At 48.9% G+C, this 19,637-nt stretch overlaps 1 protein-coding gene across 3 annotated transcripts in view; it reads left to right on the top strand.

The window, feature by feature from the left end:
* Positions 1 to 19,637, top strand: part of SEC24C (SEC24 homolog C, COPII coat complex component) — a 1,750,167-nt gene that overhangs the window by 1,614,220 nt on the left and 116,310 nt on the right. For all 3 annotated transcript variants that reach the window (XM_069610689.1, XM_069610688.1, XM_069610687.1), the window contains one exon: positions 15,266 to 15,457. In XM_069610689.1, the coding sequence (XP_069466790.1) occupies positions 15,266 to 15,457 (192 nt within the window). The remainder of the gene's footprint in view (positions 1 to 15,265; positions 15,458 to 19,637) is intronic.

Genomic DNA, 19,637 nt, shown 5'->3' with positions numbered 1-19,637 from the left:
GCAGGTACTTTTGAGCATAAGGCTCCTCTCTTCGTAGGGCTCCGACTCCCTTCTAGTTAGGTGTATTTCTGATGTCGAACTGGGTCTAATGATTACTTGCACTGGCTGTTCTCCCCCCCCTCCCATCTAGGAGGTCTACATATTACGTGCTCATAACTCCTTAGACCCCTTGGTCGTGTATATATATTGTAATGATTGTGATGTGTTGGTTTACTTTAGTATTATTGTGATTCTTTGCTATGGTCGATGTTACAAAGACCTTGTAATAAATGTGTCTATTTTTAATAGAACACCTGTCTGGAGTAATTTGTAAGTGTCCTTGCTTTGTGTGCTCGTTGCAGGCTTTCGGTCACCTTGAGACTTAGTCTTGACCGCCGCCATCACTACCCTGATTGGTCTGGCTTGTCCAGAGGTTACCCTGTTCCAAGAAACTAGGCTGGCCTTCTGAACCTCTGCTCCTCCAGGTCCGAGTTCAGAAATCCATCTTAACACAAATCACGCTTTAAGGCGGGGCTAGCGGAAGCCAAGCTCGTGGCACATGACCTCATGGAATCCACAGTGGCTCATATTGATACCTCAGGCTGTGCCAGCTGCATTGCCACGGACATGAGAACAGCCTGGCTCCGGGCAACGAAATTCAACCCACATGTCCAGGAGCACATTCTAGATCTACCGTTCGAGGGGGGACCTCTTCCACTCCTCTAGCTGGACAAGAAGAACAGCAGCTCACAAACGGCGAAGTCTTCATCCATTCTTACAAAGACCACGCCTAAATCGTACACCCAATCTCAGCAGTGCTCAGAAAAGGGTCATACATATGGAGGGTTCCGTGGCTTCCAGGAACGCAGATCCAGGCTGCCGGACCGCTCGCTGTCTCAGAACCGGCGCAAACAACAAAAAAAGGGAGGGGGCGGGGGGGGGGAGTACAGGCTTTTTCCAGTCCCCCTCCTCAGCCTCTGAGGGAAAGAAGGCATGACATGCCCCTTCGGGTCCAGATGTCTCCGATGGGGGGCAGGCTTGCACTCCATGCACAATTCTGGCACCAGAATTTCGCGGACCCCTGGATCCTCTCCGTAGTATCCTCGGGGAACCAGCTACCTATCCCAGCCTCTCCTCCCCTCCACTCCCACAGGTTGGAACAGCAACTCTTTTGGCGGAGATCCTTGTTGCTCATAGAGAGTCAGGCAGTGAAGGAAGTCCCAGCCACCCAGCTAGGCTTTGGCTTCTACTCCAGAATTTTTGCCATTCAGAAGAAGAACCAGGTGGGCCCGAGAGTTGTGCTGGACCTGTCCACTCTCAACCTCTCCCTACCCCTGCAAAAATTCAAGATGGTTACGCCAGCCTTGATAGCAGAGACATAGGACAAGGGAGACTGGTTGTGCTCCCCGGACCTGAAGGACGCGTACCTACACGTCCCGATTTGGCAACCCCATCGTTCTTTCCTACGGTTCAGGATCATGGGCTACCATTTCCAATACAAAGTCCTTCCATTTGGCCTCAACTCGGCCCCCAGTGTCTTTACCAGACTCATGAGCGCCGTGGCGGCCCTCTTCAGAGAGCAGGACCCCCACATCTACCCATACATCGACGAATGGCTCGTCAGGGCTACATCACCGGAAGCGGTTCGCCACTTTTCCCATGCACTTATGAACACAGTGCACGGTCTGGGCTTCTCACTCAACCTCAAGAAGTCACAGCTGTAGCCTAGGCAGACTGACATTCCTGTGACTCATTTGGGACACGTGCTCCGAGAGGGTCTTCCCGTCGGAGGACAAAATCTCTGCCATCAAGAGGGCCACCTCCCACTTCCTCAGCAGAGAGGCAATCTCGGCATGGTGATCGCAACATCTCCTTGATCTACTGGCAGCGGTCCTGTTAGCCATACCGCACACAAGTCTAAGGATGAGAAGGATTCAGCTGCACTTCATAGCCCCATAGAATAAGGAGCGAGGCGCGCAATCCAAGATCATCAACGTTCCTCCATCTCTCCACCCAGATCTAACCTGGTGGTCCATGGACTGCAGCCTACGGACGGGGAAGGCTTTTCGGCCACCCCCTCTGCAGGCCACCATCACCAGACTCCTCTCGTGAGAGCTGGGGTGCCACCCTGGATGATCTCTCGATACACTGCACCTGCACTAGACAAGGGCAGGAATACCACATCAATTGGTTGGAGCTAAACGCCATATGGCTAGCGCTCAGAACATTCCTACCACTTCTCAAGGGCATGGCTGTCCTCATCCAGACAGACAACTCAACCAGCATGTACTACGTCAACAAGCAGGAAGGCACCAGATCCCCTCGTCTGTGCAGGCTGGCGATGAGCATGTGGGATTGGGCCCTGGAAAACAACATTCACCTCTCGGCAGTCCACCTCCCTGGGGAATCCAACCTAGAGGCGGACAGGCTCAGCAGGCTGGGAGCGGACAATTGCGAGTGGCAGCTAAACAACCTCGTTATTCAGGAGATCTTCAACAGGTGGGGTCACCCCCACATGGATCTTTGCCACCTGGCACAACAGGAAATGCCCCCAGTTCACATCTTGGCAATGTCAGGGCCCCGGCTCTCTGGGCGACGCATTTCACCTCCAGTGGACCAGCATGAAAACCTACGCGTTTTCGCCCACTCCCCTGACCCACAGGGTAATTTGCAAAATCAAGGAGTCTCGCCGACTCCTCATTATTCTGATGGCTCCATGGTGGCCGGCCAGGCCACGGTTTTAAGAGCTTCTCAGCCTCTTGGAGGTGCCCCCGATTCACCTTCCGACGGGCCCAGCACATCATCTGGTGCAGCAGGAGGGGGGGGGGCAGAGTGATCCACCCTGCACCAGGGAAACTAGCCCCCGCAGCGTGGTACCTGAGCAGGTAATGCTTCGGCACCTTAGCCTCTCACAGGCCAATCTGGAGATCATACAGGGCGCCAGCAGCAAAGCCACCAGGGCCCAGTACAAGGAATTCACCCCTTGGCATGCAATTTGGAGGTCACTGGGTCCCTGAGCAGCTCCCCCGGGTTCTTCCACCTCCATATGCCCGATGTCCGTCCCTGCAGGTTCATTTTCCTTGACACTATCTTCTGGTCGGCTGTCCCCAAAGGGCCCACCTCCTCCTCCTCCACTTTCACCAGTAGGTTCGCTGATACCCATATATAATCAATTCTAGATTGTGAAACATGAACCCCAGAGAGGAAAGTATATCCCTCCTGTTCCCCCTTCAGTGCCCTCCAGACATCCCTCAGTCCCTCGCTCTCAAATCTATCCTCCAATTGGGCGGATGCTACTGCTCCACCTCCTGGTCCTCCCAGGGCCGTCCTGTCCCGACTCCTATGCCACGCCATGTTGAGATCCCCCATCAGAATTATGTGTCCATTCGCGAAGACCTCCAGCACCTCTAGGAGACCCCTCAAAAATATTTACTGGCCAGTGTTGGGTGCATATACTGATGCCATGGCGTATGCTATTCCCTTACATTCCCCTCTTATTAATGTATATCTCTCTCCCTTATCGTATCAGAAACTCTGAAGTCCATACTGGTTTTAATGGCTAATGCAACTCCCCCTGTTTTCCTCGGGCCTGATGGAAAAAATACCTGGGAGAAGCCTCTTAATTTGAGTCGCTCTTGGTCCTTTTTTAGGAGGTGGGTTTCCTGTAGTGCCAAAACATCTGGTCCTGCCCCTCTAGTAAATCTCTCCAACTTCTTTTTTTTTTAGGGCTGTTGAGCCCTCTCACATTATGGGTTAGCCATTTGAATTGGCGGATAGCCGTATCTTCCTCATTATCCCTTCCCCTTTATCCCTTTCCCATGCTCCACACCAATTTCTTCTCCCCACGTTAGTAGTCCCTGCTCCAAGTCACCTCCGAGTTCAGCCCCTATGCTGTATGGTTAGTGACCCCCCTTGGTCCTCTCTCTGTCTTCTCCCCCTCACCCCCTGCTGCCTTCCTGCTCCACCCGACACTCCCCACGCCACCCCCCGCATCCCAGACCCTAACTTCGGGATGAACCCCACTTCTCCTTCCTCTCCGTCCCCACTCTCGCAGCCCCCGTGCCCCCCGGGCTTATCCACCCTGTCTGGTTCCAACATGTTTGCGCTCCCAGTGTCCCTTTGCCCTTAGTTAAACCTGTTTGTCCTCCACCCCCTTTGCTGCTAATGCTTGTGGGCTCATCGTTGCCTCCGCTATCCTTAATTTCCCCCTACACCTTTAGACTCCTCTCCCCCTTTCTGACGCGGGCCTCTTAGTGACACTCTCCTTCTGCACCTCTTCCCCGCCGTCGACAACTCCCATGGTCTAAGCCTCGTTCTTTTCTCAGATGGGGAGGGCGTTTCTCCCAGCTGGCCGTGTCCCAGATCCAGGTGTAATATGCCTGCTGCCTCCTGAGGTGAGACTACTCACTTTTGTATCCCTTCCCACTCGAACACCAGTCCAAAGGGAAAGGTACACTTGTACCTGATGCCTCTTTTGTTCAGATCCTTGACGATTGTGCCCATTTGGCATCACTTAATTAGTGCGCAATATGCCAAGTCTTGGTATAATGTAATCTGGTGGCCCCTATATAGTACCGGCTCCTGTAACCTAGCAGCCCTCAAGGCTGCTTCTTTTTGGCCGTACTTCGCGAAAGCCGCCAGGATGTCTTGGGGCTTCGCATTGGGGCCCTTATTTTGACGGCCCACTCTATGGGTCCGATCCAACTCAATTGTCTCTCGGTCTACTCCTCCCAGCAGGTCTGCAAAGATCTTTTGTGTCGCCTCCCTCAGTTCTCTGTCTTGAACCGACTCCGGCAGAAATGTTATTCTAATGTTAATTCTCTGTGACCTGTTTTCCATGTCCTCCATTTGCAACTTGCAAGTTCTGCATTTCCACGTTTAGGCGTTCTATGGCGTCGCTATTTGCTGTGGTCTCTTTGTCCACCTCCTGCAGGCCTCTTTCAAGTATGTCCGTCCTTTCCCCTAACTGGCCCACATCCTGCCTCATTTCCATCAGCGCGGAGTTGAGGTCAGAACACATTAGCTGGAATTGTTCTTGAAAGGTTTTAGCCAAAGTCGTCTGGAGGGAGAGAATTTTCCCATGGAAGTCTTGTCTGGATATCGGTGCCGATAGCTCTCCTGCTGCGGGGTACTTGCGCTCCATCGGACGGTCCGGGTTATTCTTTCCCAAGTTTCTTGTTTCTAAGACTGTTAGTATTGTTGGGAGGGTGCCCAGTGTATCCCCTGTGGTGGGGGCAGCTTTTGTACCTCTGCCCTTTGCTTTTTAAGTCATTTATACCCCTGAGCCCCTGCCCCTTCCTTCCTTCCTGAGTTATCCTTTAAGATTAGGCTGTGGGCCTCTTCGATAATTAATGCTATTTGTTTTTTTCCCTTTTTCCTTAATGTGTGAGGGCCTTCGCCTCCTCTTCTACTTACTTTGTCCCCTGTCTTTCGCCCTGTCTCTGGGCTGTTTATTTTTATGTTCCTAGGCGTTCCAGCCCTGGGAGTAATGTCCTCTGGCTTCCCCCAGACCCGTGGGGCCTGTATGTTCTCCCCCTGCCTGGGCCTGGCCCAACTCTCTCTCCTCGATCCTTATGCCCTCCTTTCCTCGCCCTGCCGGCATTCTCCAAGGCCTGGGGGCCAGACCGGGGGCTCCGGTATGTTCTCCCTGCCCCAATTTGGGGCTCTGTGCCTCTACCGTGTTGGCCGAGGACTGCCCCCAGTCCCTGGCATCTGGAGAGGCCTCGCTGATGGGGCCCGATCCCAATTCCTTGGGCTTTCTTCTCCTCCTTCTCTACTGCGGCCTGGTCCCGGTGCCCTGGGCTCTCCTCTCCTCTCCTCCACTACTTGTCCCTGTTTTGGGGGCGTGTGGGGTTAAGGTCTGGGGCTCTGGGGTGCTGTGCGCGCCCCTTTTTCGGGGTGCTACTCTGCGCACTGGTCCCTTGGGTCTGGTCGGGAATTGCCCCTCCCTCCGACTCAATGCGTTAGCGTTCCACTGGGGGGGCCCTTCTTCCTTCCGTTTGATGCCGCTCCTCTCGGCCAGCTCGTCTGCCCCTCCGTGTCAGCCCGATCTTGCGTGGTTGCTGGGTCGGATGCTAGCCTTCCTCAGTATCTCCACTGCTCTTCCCTTGGGAACCAGCTCTGCCGTTCTCCAAAGTGTGGATCTCAGCCGGCGAGCGCCTCACTGCTTCCCCTGCGGTCCTCCTGTTCTTGGTGTATCGCAACCTCCACTGCCTTGCTAGTCAACAACTCGCAGCCACAGCTGTCCAACCCTCTCGGGTCTGGTCGTGTTCTCCCCTTCCTGGCTGCGCTGGGTCTTGCAGCCTCCGCACCTTAGCCTCCTTTTGCCTGGCATTGAGTGTCTCCTCGCTTCCGCCGCTCTCCCTGCATGCACTGTGTACTCCCAGGGGTCTGCCCCGCTTCAAAGTCGGTCCGCCTGCACTGTGGGCGTGGTGGAACTGCCTTGTGCTTGGCCTGGGCTCGGGAACTGCCGCCGACACGTCTACCTAGTGTCGGCAGCCATCTTGGAATTAAGGTACTACTTTTAACCAGTTTATTACCAATGTGTTTTTTTTTTACTGTCTTTGCTGCTTTACTTGTGCGCAGTACATTTTTGATTGAAGTTTGCATTTAGGCAGATGATGTTGCACCCTTCGGTTTTGCCTAAGCATACATCATTGATGGACTGACCAAAATACTATCGTGCTGCATTGCTGACTCGACGTTGAGAAATCTGGAGGTGTCTCCCTGACTAGTCCCCGGGGGGTCTGTCATCCAGGTGGCCAGGACACGGCCATCGCGATTGGATCCAATTCCTGGGGGTGGACCAGTGAGGGAGGATCCCCTGGATGGGGGGTCCTCGGGGAGTGGAAGTGGGACATCGACGGGTGAGATGTGGTATCCCCCTTCTTTCAACAGCTTTTGTCCCATCCTACCACGTAGGATATTCAAAAACACTGCCCCCCCACTCCCTTTTTCCAACACAAATCCTTTTTCGCTCACCACGAAAGACAACAGACTTACACTAGAGAGCCGTTCACCTGACATGTCCCAATACATGGGTCAGGCAAAGTCAGTTAATTGACTAAAATCACACACACCTGACGGCCCTTTCCCTTCCCCACAGGGATAAAAGGTGGAGCGCGAGAGCACAGAACGAGCAAGGCAGACCGCACAACAAGACAGCTAATGAAGTACGGCAGTTCAAGAGAGGGAGAAAGGTGGCAAGAACCGAGAGGGTGACGAGGAGAGAAGCGACATTGCCCTTTCTGTCCCTGGCCCGCAAAGTCTCCAAAGAAGGAATCCTAAAACCGTGAACAATAGCCAACATGTGTTGCAGCAGATGTCAATGGTAAACGGACTGCGAATACGCCGATAAGCAGGACCGAGAAAGACTCCTGCTACCATGGTAATGGCCTTGACTCCAGAGGGAAGAGAAGCCAAGCGGTTCATCACAGCCTGTGAGTCGAGGTGAGAGCTGATAAGAAACCGAACTGTGTTGAATGAAAGTCGCTAAGTAGCAAATGAAGGAGAGTTCAAAGAACTATAGATATAGAGGGAAATCCAGCTGCAGAGGGGTCAGGCACCACGCGGGTGCTTACTCGAGAGACTCTAGTTGATCCCGCATTTGTTGAAACTAGTGAAACAAGAAGGCCCTGGAAGAGCTGTAAGAAAAAGTCAAAGTGGTCATACAGGGGTCTAGCTAAATCCTCTGTACCATCAAAAGTCTTTGACTGACAAACCAGTGAAAAGCTAAGGGAGAGGAATCCTGAAGAGTGTGAAACAAAAGTTGACAAGAGTGAACCCGACAGAGGGATGTCCACTGTGAACTGTTTAAGAAGACATTAAGAAATCAAGGAAAGCCATAGTGAACCCGACTAAAGGAGGCTGAGAATCGAATGGGGTCTGTGCCCGGAACAGGGGGATCCAGGGGTGAAAAGCCATCACCCAAAGTGAAAACAAAAAGGAACTTTTATTTTGTTAGTTTTGAATCCATTAGGACCTCGAAGGCAAAAAACTTTTAAGGGAAAAGGGACTTGGCCATGGACTATCCTGATAGCGGATAACGGAACTGTCGTCTCGGCCTGGGAAAGCTCGAGAGTTTGCTGTTCTCAAAAGCCCCACCTTATCCTGTACTCAAAACGTGGGGAACAGAGACAGACCCCTGGCTACCACATCCTGACTTATGGTTTGTGAACACTTGTTTCTTTCTTGTGAACCCCATCCCACACTTGTTTTGGTATTTTAGTGTATGGACTGGCAATAGGTTTTTTAGTATAGGCCCTTTTATTTGACAAGACGCCATTAGGACTACCTTATTTTTCATTTGATGATCATTGCTTGCTCCCATCTTAGATGTAGGTTTAGATTGGCCATTTTTCTGCCCTGCATTTACAGTTTAATAAACACCCTTGAACTGTGATCACGTGTCTGTCTTTACTGTTGCCACCATGAGTTCCTTACAATGTTAAGTTTACTTCATTGGCCAAGTTGTTTTATGTTGTGATTTTATTATCTGGATTACGTTGTACAATTTTTTGCTTTTGTGTATTTTATCTGAGTAAATAATGATGATTATGGTCTCTCTTCCAAGTACAAAATAGAAGAAACAAGGTAATTGCTTTTGGGGTAGAGCCATTTTATTATGGTGCATTATGTTCAGGCTTCAGCCTCAAAGGTACATAATCACTGTTCCCCTTGAGGGCAACCACAATTGAAATATGATCTAATTATTTTAAAAGGGTACATTCATTATAGCATTTTGTTTCTTTAAAATAATCTAAGAGTACAAAGCGACTAAGATTGAGAATTAGCACCACCGGACAGGAGAATCTGGAAACTCTGGTACCACACACCTGTTTTCCATGCTCGTGCTGTAAGAGCTCAGCAACCACTCCCCAGTCCCCTCAGGCAGAATCACAGACAAAGTAGTGGGTGAAGCAAATGTGTGCTGCTCTGAGGTTTCATGGAGGTCTCACTCACTGATATGTTTTATGTCCATCTAGGGTCAGTAGATGAATTATCAATCATCCTTGTTCCAGTGCTGTGCCAGGTAGTCAGCCGTGATTTGAGGTTAAAGGTTTCAAAACCATGCTGAATACTTAGATGTAATGCCTCTTCCATAAATCCCAAGTATTTTTTCATTTTGGGTCCCAAGGGCTAGACCTAGTTTTACTTTCTATTTGTTTCTTATGCACTGAGGTATGCTTGTGCGCATTTCTTTTACACACGCACTTGCCTCTATAACACCCTCTGCTTTATTAAACTAACTGATCTATTGTTATTGCTAACATTTATTTTGGTATAAAAGATGTTTTTAGGTTGGATAATGAAGATTACCCCTGCTATAGCACCGGGAGACTTGATTCTTTTAAAGACACTGAGGCAAGCATTATGCTTCAACTTCCTTTATTTTACTCATCACAGCAGATTTAAAACTTAATATTTTCTTTCCTTTTTTTATGAAAACATCAAAAAACACAACAAAACTAAACTGAACTACACAATCCAGCAACACCTGGGTCCCTGGTAGTCCATCAGTCCACTTCCTCTCTCTGGTCCGCACTAGTCCCTTCCTGCCAAGTCCTTTCCTCTTTCTTTAGATGCCTTCCAACTGACATCCGGCAAACCAAACGAAAACCCAATCCTGCAGTCCACTTGTCGCATCCGCACTGCAACCAATCCGGACAAGGTCCTCGGCACGTGCAGTCAACCAAAGATTGACTCCTCAACACCTCTGTCTCTTGGCGCTCAGCATGCCTTCTTTTCATCTGCTGCTAAACAAAACACGAATTAGTGAGGGTACCAAGACGCAAAGTACAACAAAACAGCGGGCAGTCATTGCCACAGTATAATCCTTCTAGTACTTGCGCGAAAGGGTGGGATAAAGCTTGCAGCTGTGTCTTTAATGAAATCAAGACTCCCTGCGCTATAGCAGAGGTAATCTTCATTCTACGTCAAGACTAGAGGCAAGCATTATGCTTGTTCAAAGCTATGAACATTGGACGCTGGTATGCTGGCTATCGGCTTAAAATAAAACATCTTAAAAGTGGCATCACTGGACCCATAAACCGCTCTAAAAATGTCCTGAAGGCTCGCCCCGGCTGCGAATACCTTGGAAGCCATTGTGCCCCTCACTGAGTGTGCTCCAAAAATGGTGACATCTACGCCAGCCACGGTCATGACTTCCCGTACCCATCTGGCTATCATTGCTGCAGCTACTGCCTTATCTGGTCTCTTCCGCATAATGAGCAATTGAGATACGCCCTGTTGCCTCACTTCGCTCGTCCTAGCCTCATACTCTTTGATACTTGTAGCAACGTATAATGTCTGCTCCAGCAAATAGGGATACAAAATGACCGCCAAGTGGCACTTCGTTCTTTTTGCGTTCGAGAAACGCACTCCGTCCGGAGAGAAAGTCTTCATTTCCACCTCAAGTGCTTTCATATCCGCCACTACATTCTGAATTCCCGGAAGGTATTCCGCTGCCACTGAGATCTTCCGGTCGAGGCAGTATGCCAAAAGTTTTATGTCCGCTCCACCAACATTCTCGACCTGGTACCTCCCAGGCGATTGATGTAGCGCACAGCAGAGATGATGTCCATTCGAAGATTCGAAGAAGAACACAATTCTCTGCTCGGTGCCTTGAGAATGCTTTTACTGCAAATGAGCCAGCAAGCAATTCTAGGCAATTGATGTGGAGGGACAGCTCCTCTTGCGACCACTTGCCACCTGTTTCTAGCTGGCAGCACCTTGCGCGCCTCTGCTCGCATTGGACTCCGTTACTAGATCCGGCACGTCCCTGAATAACGTCTGTCCATTCCAGGCTTCCATGTTCTGGAGCCACCATTCTAATTCTGACCTTCCTTCCTGATCTAATGGTATTGGCTGATGGTATCCCAGACCCTCGTGCAGATGCTGGATCTTTAAACTCTGCTGAGCTCTGTAATCCAAAGGGCTTGAGAAAATTGCTTGAATATTGGCTGCTAAAAGACTGACAAGGCTCGTTATGGCTCGCAAACAATATCATGGTCCTCGCTAGCGCTGGTCTCAATTCCTTAATGCTCTCATTTTGAGAGCTGGAAGTTCCAGGTCGCCTCCGTGGAGTCCACGATGAAACCCAGAAACTCCATGTGCTGCCGGGGATGAGCTTTGATGAGATGCCCACTTCATCTGCGCGAAGAGCGCCTGCTTTTCGTTCGCCAAAATGAGGATATCGTCCAGGTAAATAATGATCTGAATACCTCTCCCTCATGGCTGCAGCCGCCGGTCTCATAATCTTCGTGAATACCCAGGATGCTGAGGCGAGTCCAAACAGGAGATACCGGAACTGCCACACTTGTCCGCCCCACAGAAACTCCGGTATCTGCGGTGCTCTTTGGCTATTGGGACCGGTCAGGTAAGCGTCCTTCAGGTCCACACAGCCAAACTCCTGTCCGGCGAATGTCTCTGAGGACATGAACTCCTTCCATTTTGAAGTGCCTGTAAACCGGCCGACCGTTGAGCTCCTTGAGGTTGATGACAGGCCTCACTTTCTCCTTTCTGTGCACCAAAAACATGCGGTAGCTGCGCTCTATCACGCCCTTGCTGGCTAACTGTTGCAGCTCTCCCTAGAAGTACGCACTCCTCTTGCCCCGCACTGTTAGCGTGGCCTGGCTTTCTGCCAAGGTTCTGTGGTAAACTCCAGCCTGAGCACCGCCACTGCATGAAGCAGCTAGGCATCGCTGGAAAGCCTTTGACAATCTCTTAAACACAAAAACATCCTGCCTCCCACCAGGGGTAGCGTAGCCCACTCCTCACCTGCTTGGGCTCCTTGGTGTCGGTAGAAGTTTCTACCTCTGCGCCCACGTGCCGGGAAGATGTCCTGTTGACGTGACTCTCAGTAGCACGATCTCTGGTTTTGAGGCCTCTTCTGGGAATGGTAACGACCGGACGCATGAACGCATGACCTCTTCAGCCGGTCCTTGCAAAAACTGTGGCAGGGAAAATGTTCTTCATGGAGCTCTCTGCTTTTTCTAGGGTCGATGTAGGTACCCAAAAGTCTCCCCATCTCTTTAGCGAATGCCTCGCTGAACAAGAGACCATGTGCGACCTCGACTGCCTCATAGGAGGCCACGTCCCCTAGTTTCAAGTCAATTTTTAAGAACAGGCCTCTCTCGAATGAACGGGCGCAGTTTGCATGCCGTAGAAGACAGCAGGCCCTCTTCACCCAATTCGCTAGTGTCCAGAAGTCCACTGGCTCCCTAGTGTCTCTGGCCCTTTCTGACAGGTCCACGATTTTCACAATTGGCCCCGCTAAATTCAAAACCTTTTCCTGACATCCCCTCCAGGCATGGTCCATGCCGTTTCTGAGGTCTCTGAAGGCCTTCAATAATAAATATAATCATCTTGGGATCAAGTTCCGGGGCTTCTGTCACCTTCCCTGGTAGGTCTGGCCTGGGGCTTTCTGATCGCATACGCAATCTCACTTCCTTGTCAGTCGGCCTGCGTAACCTTTGAGTCATGAAAGAGGCCTTCCTTGGTGACGGCAGCCATTCATTGGACCTGGGATACACAATTGATTCCTGATCAAACATATCAGTCAGCGCATCTTTTTAGCTTTCCGCTTCCCACCTTTTGATCTCAGTGAGAATCCGGAGTGGGACGAGCCGGACTCTGGTGAAGAGTCATTGTCGTCCCTTATGTTTTGCACCCCTGGGAAACTGAATAGGAGGCTCTGCACGGTTGCTCGCTTCATGAAAACACCTTTAAGCTTTTTGAATGTATCGAAAGCATCAGGAGGCTTTCTTTTTCCCACCTTCACTGCACACGGGGGAGTCAAATAGGCCTTCCTCTTACAGGTGTGCTCTCTCGCGTTTTGGACTTCCTTGGTTAGAGGATGTTCTGTTATCCATATCTGGACTCTTGTTCTTAAGGCCATCCCCAAGGGCACTGTAGGGCTTTCAGTCTCTTAAAGCGGACGCACCCCTTGTGCCAATGCATCGACCAGGAAATCCCCCAACACACTCTTAAGAGTCAGATCTATATCCTCGTCCATGATTACCTGGTCCTGGCTCCCTTCACCCAGTCATGTGATTCCATCTTGCATGCCACCACACTACTACAGAAGTGCGTGGGCGCCCGGATAAGGTAGGCTGAATGGGATGTCCTCTGTCCCGTGTGAGGAAGAACCAGAGGGGACGCCACAATATGGGCTAACTTGGCTACAAATAATCTGGAAAGCACTTTTATTCTATGTAGGCCGGTGGGAGCATTGAGCCTACTGCCTCTGCGCTCAGAGTAGGGAGTTAAAAGGCTTGTGGTGAGGACTACTCGCGCTGCCGACAAACTTGCTCTATGGGCTCACGTAGCCCTCTTTATGAGAGTGGCACTTTGCTGTAGCTCATTTCGACACATGGAGGCTAACAGCAGCAACATCTCTTTGCTGCGACGGAGTAAATTTGTTCTGTGCAGCAATATCCGTAACGCGCCTGAGCGAGCGCAACTGCTTCATGCAGGATGTAACAATCCCCTGATGTGCGCACTTTGCCGAGGCGAAGCCAGAAACCTGCTTTGCTCGACTGGACTGCGTCATGCGAGGGTGAAGAATGCTCCATTACCCCTATATGAAATGAAACAAAGAAATCTAACACTTCTGCAGCGTACCGTCCTTGCAGTATTTATTTGGAAACGAGTGCTGCGTGCTGCAACAATCTCTAAATTCCACAAAACTAAAACTATTTTAACGCAGAAACCATAGAAGTGCTGTACCTCTCTGAGCATTAAATGCATTGTGAATGGTGTCCAGTTAAAGTACCGAATACAAAAGGATCGAATGCCAAAGGGTCGACTCAATTTGACCTAAAAGAAAAGGGTTGAATTTTTTTTTTTTAAATATATATTTTTTGGGGTTTCCGTTTAGGAAAAAAGTGTTTTTTACCACAAAAAAGGGGGTTTGGGGTGGGACCCCCCAAAAAAAAAATTTAAAAAAATTCGACCCTTTGGTGTTTGGTCCTTTTGATTCGACCTTTTGGTCATTCGATCCTATGCATTCGAAACTTTGACCTATAACCATTGTGAATGACACTCAAAGGCCACATGCTGAATTATCAATAATGGGCTCCCTGGTGCTGGAGCTAACAAAAAGAGGGACTTGGCTTGTGAAGAGCCGAAAAGAAAGAGGAAAGGACTTGGGCAGGAAGTGACCAGTGTGACCCTGAGAGAGGAAGTTGAATGATGATCTACCAGGGACCTATGTGTTTCTGGGATGTGTGGTTCATTTCAGTTTAGTTTTGTTGTGGTTTTTGATGTTTTCATTTTTTTTTAAAAAGGAAAGAAAATATGAAGATATAAATCTGCTGCGATGAGTCCAATAAAGGAAGTCGACGCATAATGTTCCCCTCCGGTCTTGCTATAGAATCTTTATAAGATGATTTTCAAAATGAACATAAATAGTTTAAATGTATATGACAAAAGTATAGCCTTACAATAAATCATTACATTATTGTATTAGAATTCAACAATACATCAAGTAAGAATACATTGTATCAAGTAAAATACAGCACATTATGGAATCGAATAATAGAAGTATAATTATTTAAATGTAGATAAACAAGAGAACAATGACATAAAACATAGGGGTAAAATGGGGGCAAGGGGCTTTAAACCTAATGTTAGCACTAATAATCTTTTACACACATATTCCATTAGTTTAAGAACTCTATCAGCAGTTAAATACGTTATCTTAAATGCAACATTTGAGGGTGAATTGAAAATGTTGATAAAGTAAATTATTGTATTTTGCCAATTCATTCATGGATTTAGCATGCCATTTTTCAATTTGATCAAAGCAGATCTGCGCATTTTTAGTTGGAGTGATGAGATAAAAGCCAATGGCAATAAATAAGTTAAACAATTTAGGAGAAGTAATTTCAGCAATCTCATTCTTCCCTCCAAGTCAAACAATCAAGTTATTTGTGTATTAAACCTGATATTTATTTTGCAGAGGTGACAATATCTCTTTCCAAAAGGTAAAATGAAATGTGCATTTAAAGATAGCATGCAAAAAATCAGCATTGGTTGATTTACAAGCCCAACAGAGGTTTGACGTATTAGGAGAGAATCGGGAAATTCTCATTGGTGTGAGAATGATTTAAAATGAATATAGTCTACGTTAAATTTGAAGCAATCAACATATTAAAACACTGTTACCAAATGTTTTGCCGTGTATCTTATGTAAGATGTGTATATATTTATAAATATGAAGATTTTTTTAAATAACATTTTTAATTTTTTAATTATAAAGATTGTCTTTTTAATCTCTTAACAGACCAAAGTGAACCTCGATAATGACACTATGCCCGCAGCCATTCGCAGCTCAGAGGAGCGCCTATCGAAAGGTGAAATCTATCTACTGGAGAACGGATTGAACATATTTTTATGGGTAGGGGCAAATGTGCAGCAGACACTGATTCAGAACCTGTTTGGGGTGTCGTCCTTCAGTCAGATTGACTGCAGTATGGTAAGTAGAAATGGTAGAGGCAAAGCAATGTGACCCACCTGAAAGTGTTGCAGATCTTATTGTTTCATAGTTGCATAGATATTTGTATATTCAGCACCCAATGTTATGGAGCTTTTCGCAGCAGATATAAACAACACAGTTCCTTCTCGTTTGTTAGAAAGGCAGAGCTGGTCCACAGCGTTCTTGGTAACCTTTGGGTCAGTAGGTTCTGTACGATGCCATAGCATTGAATGACACCAGTTGACCAAGTTCCTGTGCAGTGTCTGCTTTCGGGCTAAACGAGAGGGTAGAGGGTAACCTGTAATGACCAATCTTAAAAGCATGCACTATTCAATATCTGGTGGCCAACCAACAAGTACTCGCCATCACACAAGACTTTGCTGGCATTTTCCCAATAAGGCTCAGTGGAAGTGAATTGGAAAGAAATCCCTGATAGCCAAGCACTGCACATCATCCTCTGTAACCCTACACATTCCTTTATGTTAGAAAATATTGTCTTTTTGTTGCTTTCTGTGAGGGATCAGAAATGAAAGCCAGACACAAAGTTGTCATGTTTTTGGTTAAAGACTTGTATTAACGTAAATGGGTTGGGAAAACAATCTCTCTGACCCAGCTCTAATGGGGGTTTCCCTACCTATAAGCAAGTACGACGGGCCTTTCTTTGTCAGGATTTCAGAAATCAAAGGCTGTCCTTGTGTCCAAATGTTCTATCCTGACCCTCACACTACAAACCAAATAACAAGATGCAAAGAGAAATGTGTTAAACCTGGTATTTGCAAAAAGTGTTGATAAATACAAATATAATCGTTCCAGCATAAAGGTTCTCCAAAGTAACCGAACCTTGGTTACAGAGGATGGCTGCCTTCACCTGTATTCTTCAATGGGATTACAATGTCTCTTGTTCTGATTTATTTATTGTGCATTTGTAAGGCCATATACGTCAGGTAAATTGTGCTTCAAAGCGTCCACAGAGCAACAGGGAGGGAACATAGGAGCGAAAGGCAAATATAATAACAGAGGAAAGCGAGAGAGGCAGTCCTACTAGGCCTTGTGAGCATTCAGATCGTGCAAGTGCAGAGAGAAAGGGAGAGGGGGAGAGGTAAGTGCTAGGAGCACCACAGAGATAAGTACTTGGGCGTAAGTTCCAAGCAGTTAAGTGCCTGGCAGTGATCTCTCGATAAGAGTGATCGACTGCCAGTAAGTGCAGGCCTGTGAAATAATCACATTGGCCATAGGATGCCCCAAAGCAAGTGCTTGGAATTGGCGGAGGATGAACGTGATTGGGGGGGAAGGATCCCAATGGACACACAAGGGACCTGATCACCAATCTCAGCGGCTGTGGGGTTTAGCAAGAGAGGGAGAGGGGGAAGGAGGTGAAAAAGAAAGTGTTGTGGAGTTTCTGGAATTTGATGAGATCCGGCTCAAGACCTAGAGGAAGTGGGAGGCTGTTCCAGAGGAGGGAGCCAGCGGAGGAAAGAGATCAGCCACCCGCTGTAGAGAGTTGGTGCAGGAGGAACGATCTGTAGGGAGAGTATTTGGTTAGAGCCAGTTGTAGGTAGCCTGATCCTCGGCCCCAAACAGCCTTGTGGGTGATGCAGAGGGATTTTAATTTGATCCTTGAAGCAACCGGGAGCCAGTGGAGAGATGTTAGGGCTGGAGAGAGCAGTCCCTGGGCTTGAGGCCATGGATAAATCTTGCAGCCCTATTCTGGATAAGCTGGAGGGGACGTAGAGAGGAAGAGGGTAGATTAAGAAAGAGGCGGTTGAAGCAGTCCAGCCTAGAGAATACCACAGCGCTAGAAGCAATAAGCTTCTGGAGGAAAGGAAGGAATCTTTTGAGGAGGTGGAGTTGGAAGTGGGCCTTCTTGGCATGGTACAAGATGTGAGGAAGGAAAGAAAGGAGTCGAAGATGACTCCAATTTGTCTGGCTTCCAATAAAGGGGAAGGAGCAAAGCCCATAGAGTGTGGCCAGAGTGAGTGGAAGAAAGAGCGAGCAGGAGTCCCAATGGGAAGGATCTCAGTCTTGCTGGCGTTGAGGCTGAAATCATTGGAGGCACTCCAGGACTGGATGGCAGATAGGCAGTCAGTAATGATGGAGGAAGTAAGGAGACGATCAGAGAGAAGTTTGAAGAAGAGTTGTGTGTCATCTACATAACACTGGAAGTGAGGGGTGAAAGTGGAAATGAGGTGTGCAAGCATAGCAAGATATTTGTTAAAGAGCCGGGGAAGACCAACTTCTCCAAGAGTTTCCCAAGGAAGGGGGTGATGTAGATGGGACAGTAGTTAGCCGGCCACAAGGTTTTTCAGTAGGGGGCACACAAGAGGGTGCTTGAGGGAAGAGGGGAAACACCCAGTGCGAAAGAGTGATGGCAGAAATCAGCAAGTGCGGGGGCAAGAGAGTCAATATTGTCCAAAATAGTTCTAGAAGAACAGGTGGAGGTGGAGACCTGTTTAGAGGAGACCTTCATAGAGCGGACTACTCTAGTGACCTCATTGGATGTGATAGGAGAAAAGGAGGGGAGAAAGGCAGGGGGAGGATGGGAGGCCATAGATGGCAGGGGGATAAAGGTGAGGGGAGTGGGAAAGGGAAGAGAGGGAGCTCAGGATGTCCTCAGTTTTTTCAGTGAAGTGTGTGGCCAATGCATTGCAGAGGGCCTGAGAGGGAAGAGGTGAGGTGGAGACTGCGGAAGGATTGGCTAGTTCCTTGCAGATTTTAAAGAGTTCAGTCATGTTGTTGGATGCACCAGAGATGCAAGCCTGGATGTGTGAGCCCTTTTCTTGGAGCAAATGGAGAGTCAGCATTGCCGTTGGAGAAGGTGACATGCCAGTTTGTCAGGGGGTGAGCCTGAGGTCTGCCACTTCCGTTCCGCAGCTCTGCACTTAAATTTCAGGGCTGCAAGTTCGGAGTCGTACCAGGTGTTAAGCTCGGAGGCACGTTTCGGGCACGTTTCGGGCGGATCCTCACAACTGGGGCAAGAATGTCGAGAGTACTAGTGATGGCAAGATGGAGGTTGCTGAGAGCGGAGTTGGAGGTAGAGTCTGCAGTGGGGTAGAGGGGGGGTGAAGGTGGATGCGAAGGTAGCAGCTGACCCTCAATTCATCAGACGGACGTCCGTGAACGAGGTTGGCAGAGCTGGTGGAGGTGCGGTCAGACGGCAGAGAGGACCCAGGTGAGAGGAGAGGATGGAGTGGTCTAACCAGGAAGGGGAGAGTGGGGAAGGGAGAGCAAAAGATCAGTGTAGGTCAAGGCATCAAGAGTGTGTCCAGCCGAGTGGGTAGGACCAGAAGGGAGAATGGAGAGGGAGAGCGAGTCAAGGTGGATGTTGAAGACACCCAGGAGAAGGATTTTAGAGTTGGATGCATGGAGAAAGGTGGAGAAATCAGCCCATTCTAAGAGCAACGGGGCGATTGAGCCCCGGTGGCTTGTCGAAAGTGGCAGTGGTCAGGGAGGAAGTGGGAGAGATGACAAGCTTGCAGACCAGCCTCTCAGTGGAGGAGTAAGGCTGGGTTTGTATGAGGGAAGGACGGACCCACTCAGGGAAAATCAAGGCAGCCCCACCGCCAGCACGGTTAGGGCGAGGCTTGGAGCAGATCATATAGCCTTCAGGGAGAAGGGAGTCATAAGCAGTGACTGAACTGGCATTGAACCACATCTCGGTACGAGCGAGAATATCAAGGTCGAGGTCTTCAAGGAGGAGGCAGATATCGGCATGTGTTTGATAGAACGAGCATTGAGCATGGTTAGCTGCAAGAGGTCACTGCCTTTGAAGGTTTTCCGATGAGGGGTATAGAGGTGTGGTACCCAAGTTGAGGGAGGGGGACAGATAGGGAGGCAGAAGGAGTTGCAGGTTTGGGAAGGAAGTTGATGAGGGACGGCAAGCGCCGGTCGAAGAGGAGATGGAGGAGGTTGCGTTGAGGACTCTGAGCCATGATGGTGCCATTGCGATAGACATTAATGATACACCTGGATGATGAGAAGCCCGTCAAGAGTACTTCCCATCTGGTGCCACCATTAATGGGTGAACATGTGATGGGAGAGAGAGTAGAGATAATGAGTCCAAAGATCTGGAGAGGGGACTGAAAAGAGGATATCGGTGAAAATGTGTCTGGAAGTTACACTGACGTAGGTGTCTGAAATGGGTAGGCCAGGGTTAGTGGTCAGGATGTTTTTATTTTTTTAA

This window comes from Ambystoma mexicanum, chromosome 8, assembly GCF_040938575.1.
Source record: "Ambystoma mexicanum isolate Mex_15411 chromosome 8, UKY_AmexF1_1, whole genome shotgun sequence".
Classification (NCBI taxonomy): Eukaryota; Metazoa; Chordata; class Amphibia; order Caudata; family Ambystomatidae; genus Ambystoma; species Ambystoma mexicanum.
This window is presented reverse-complemented; position numbering and strand designations above follow the sequence as displayed.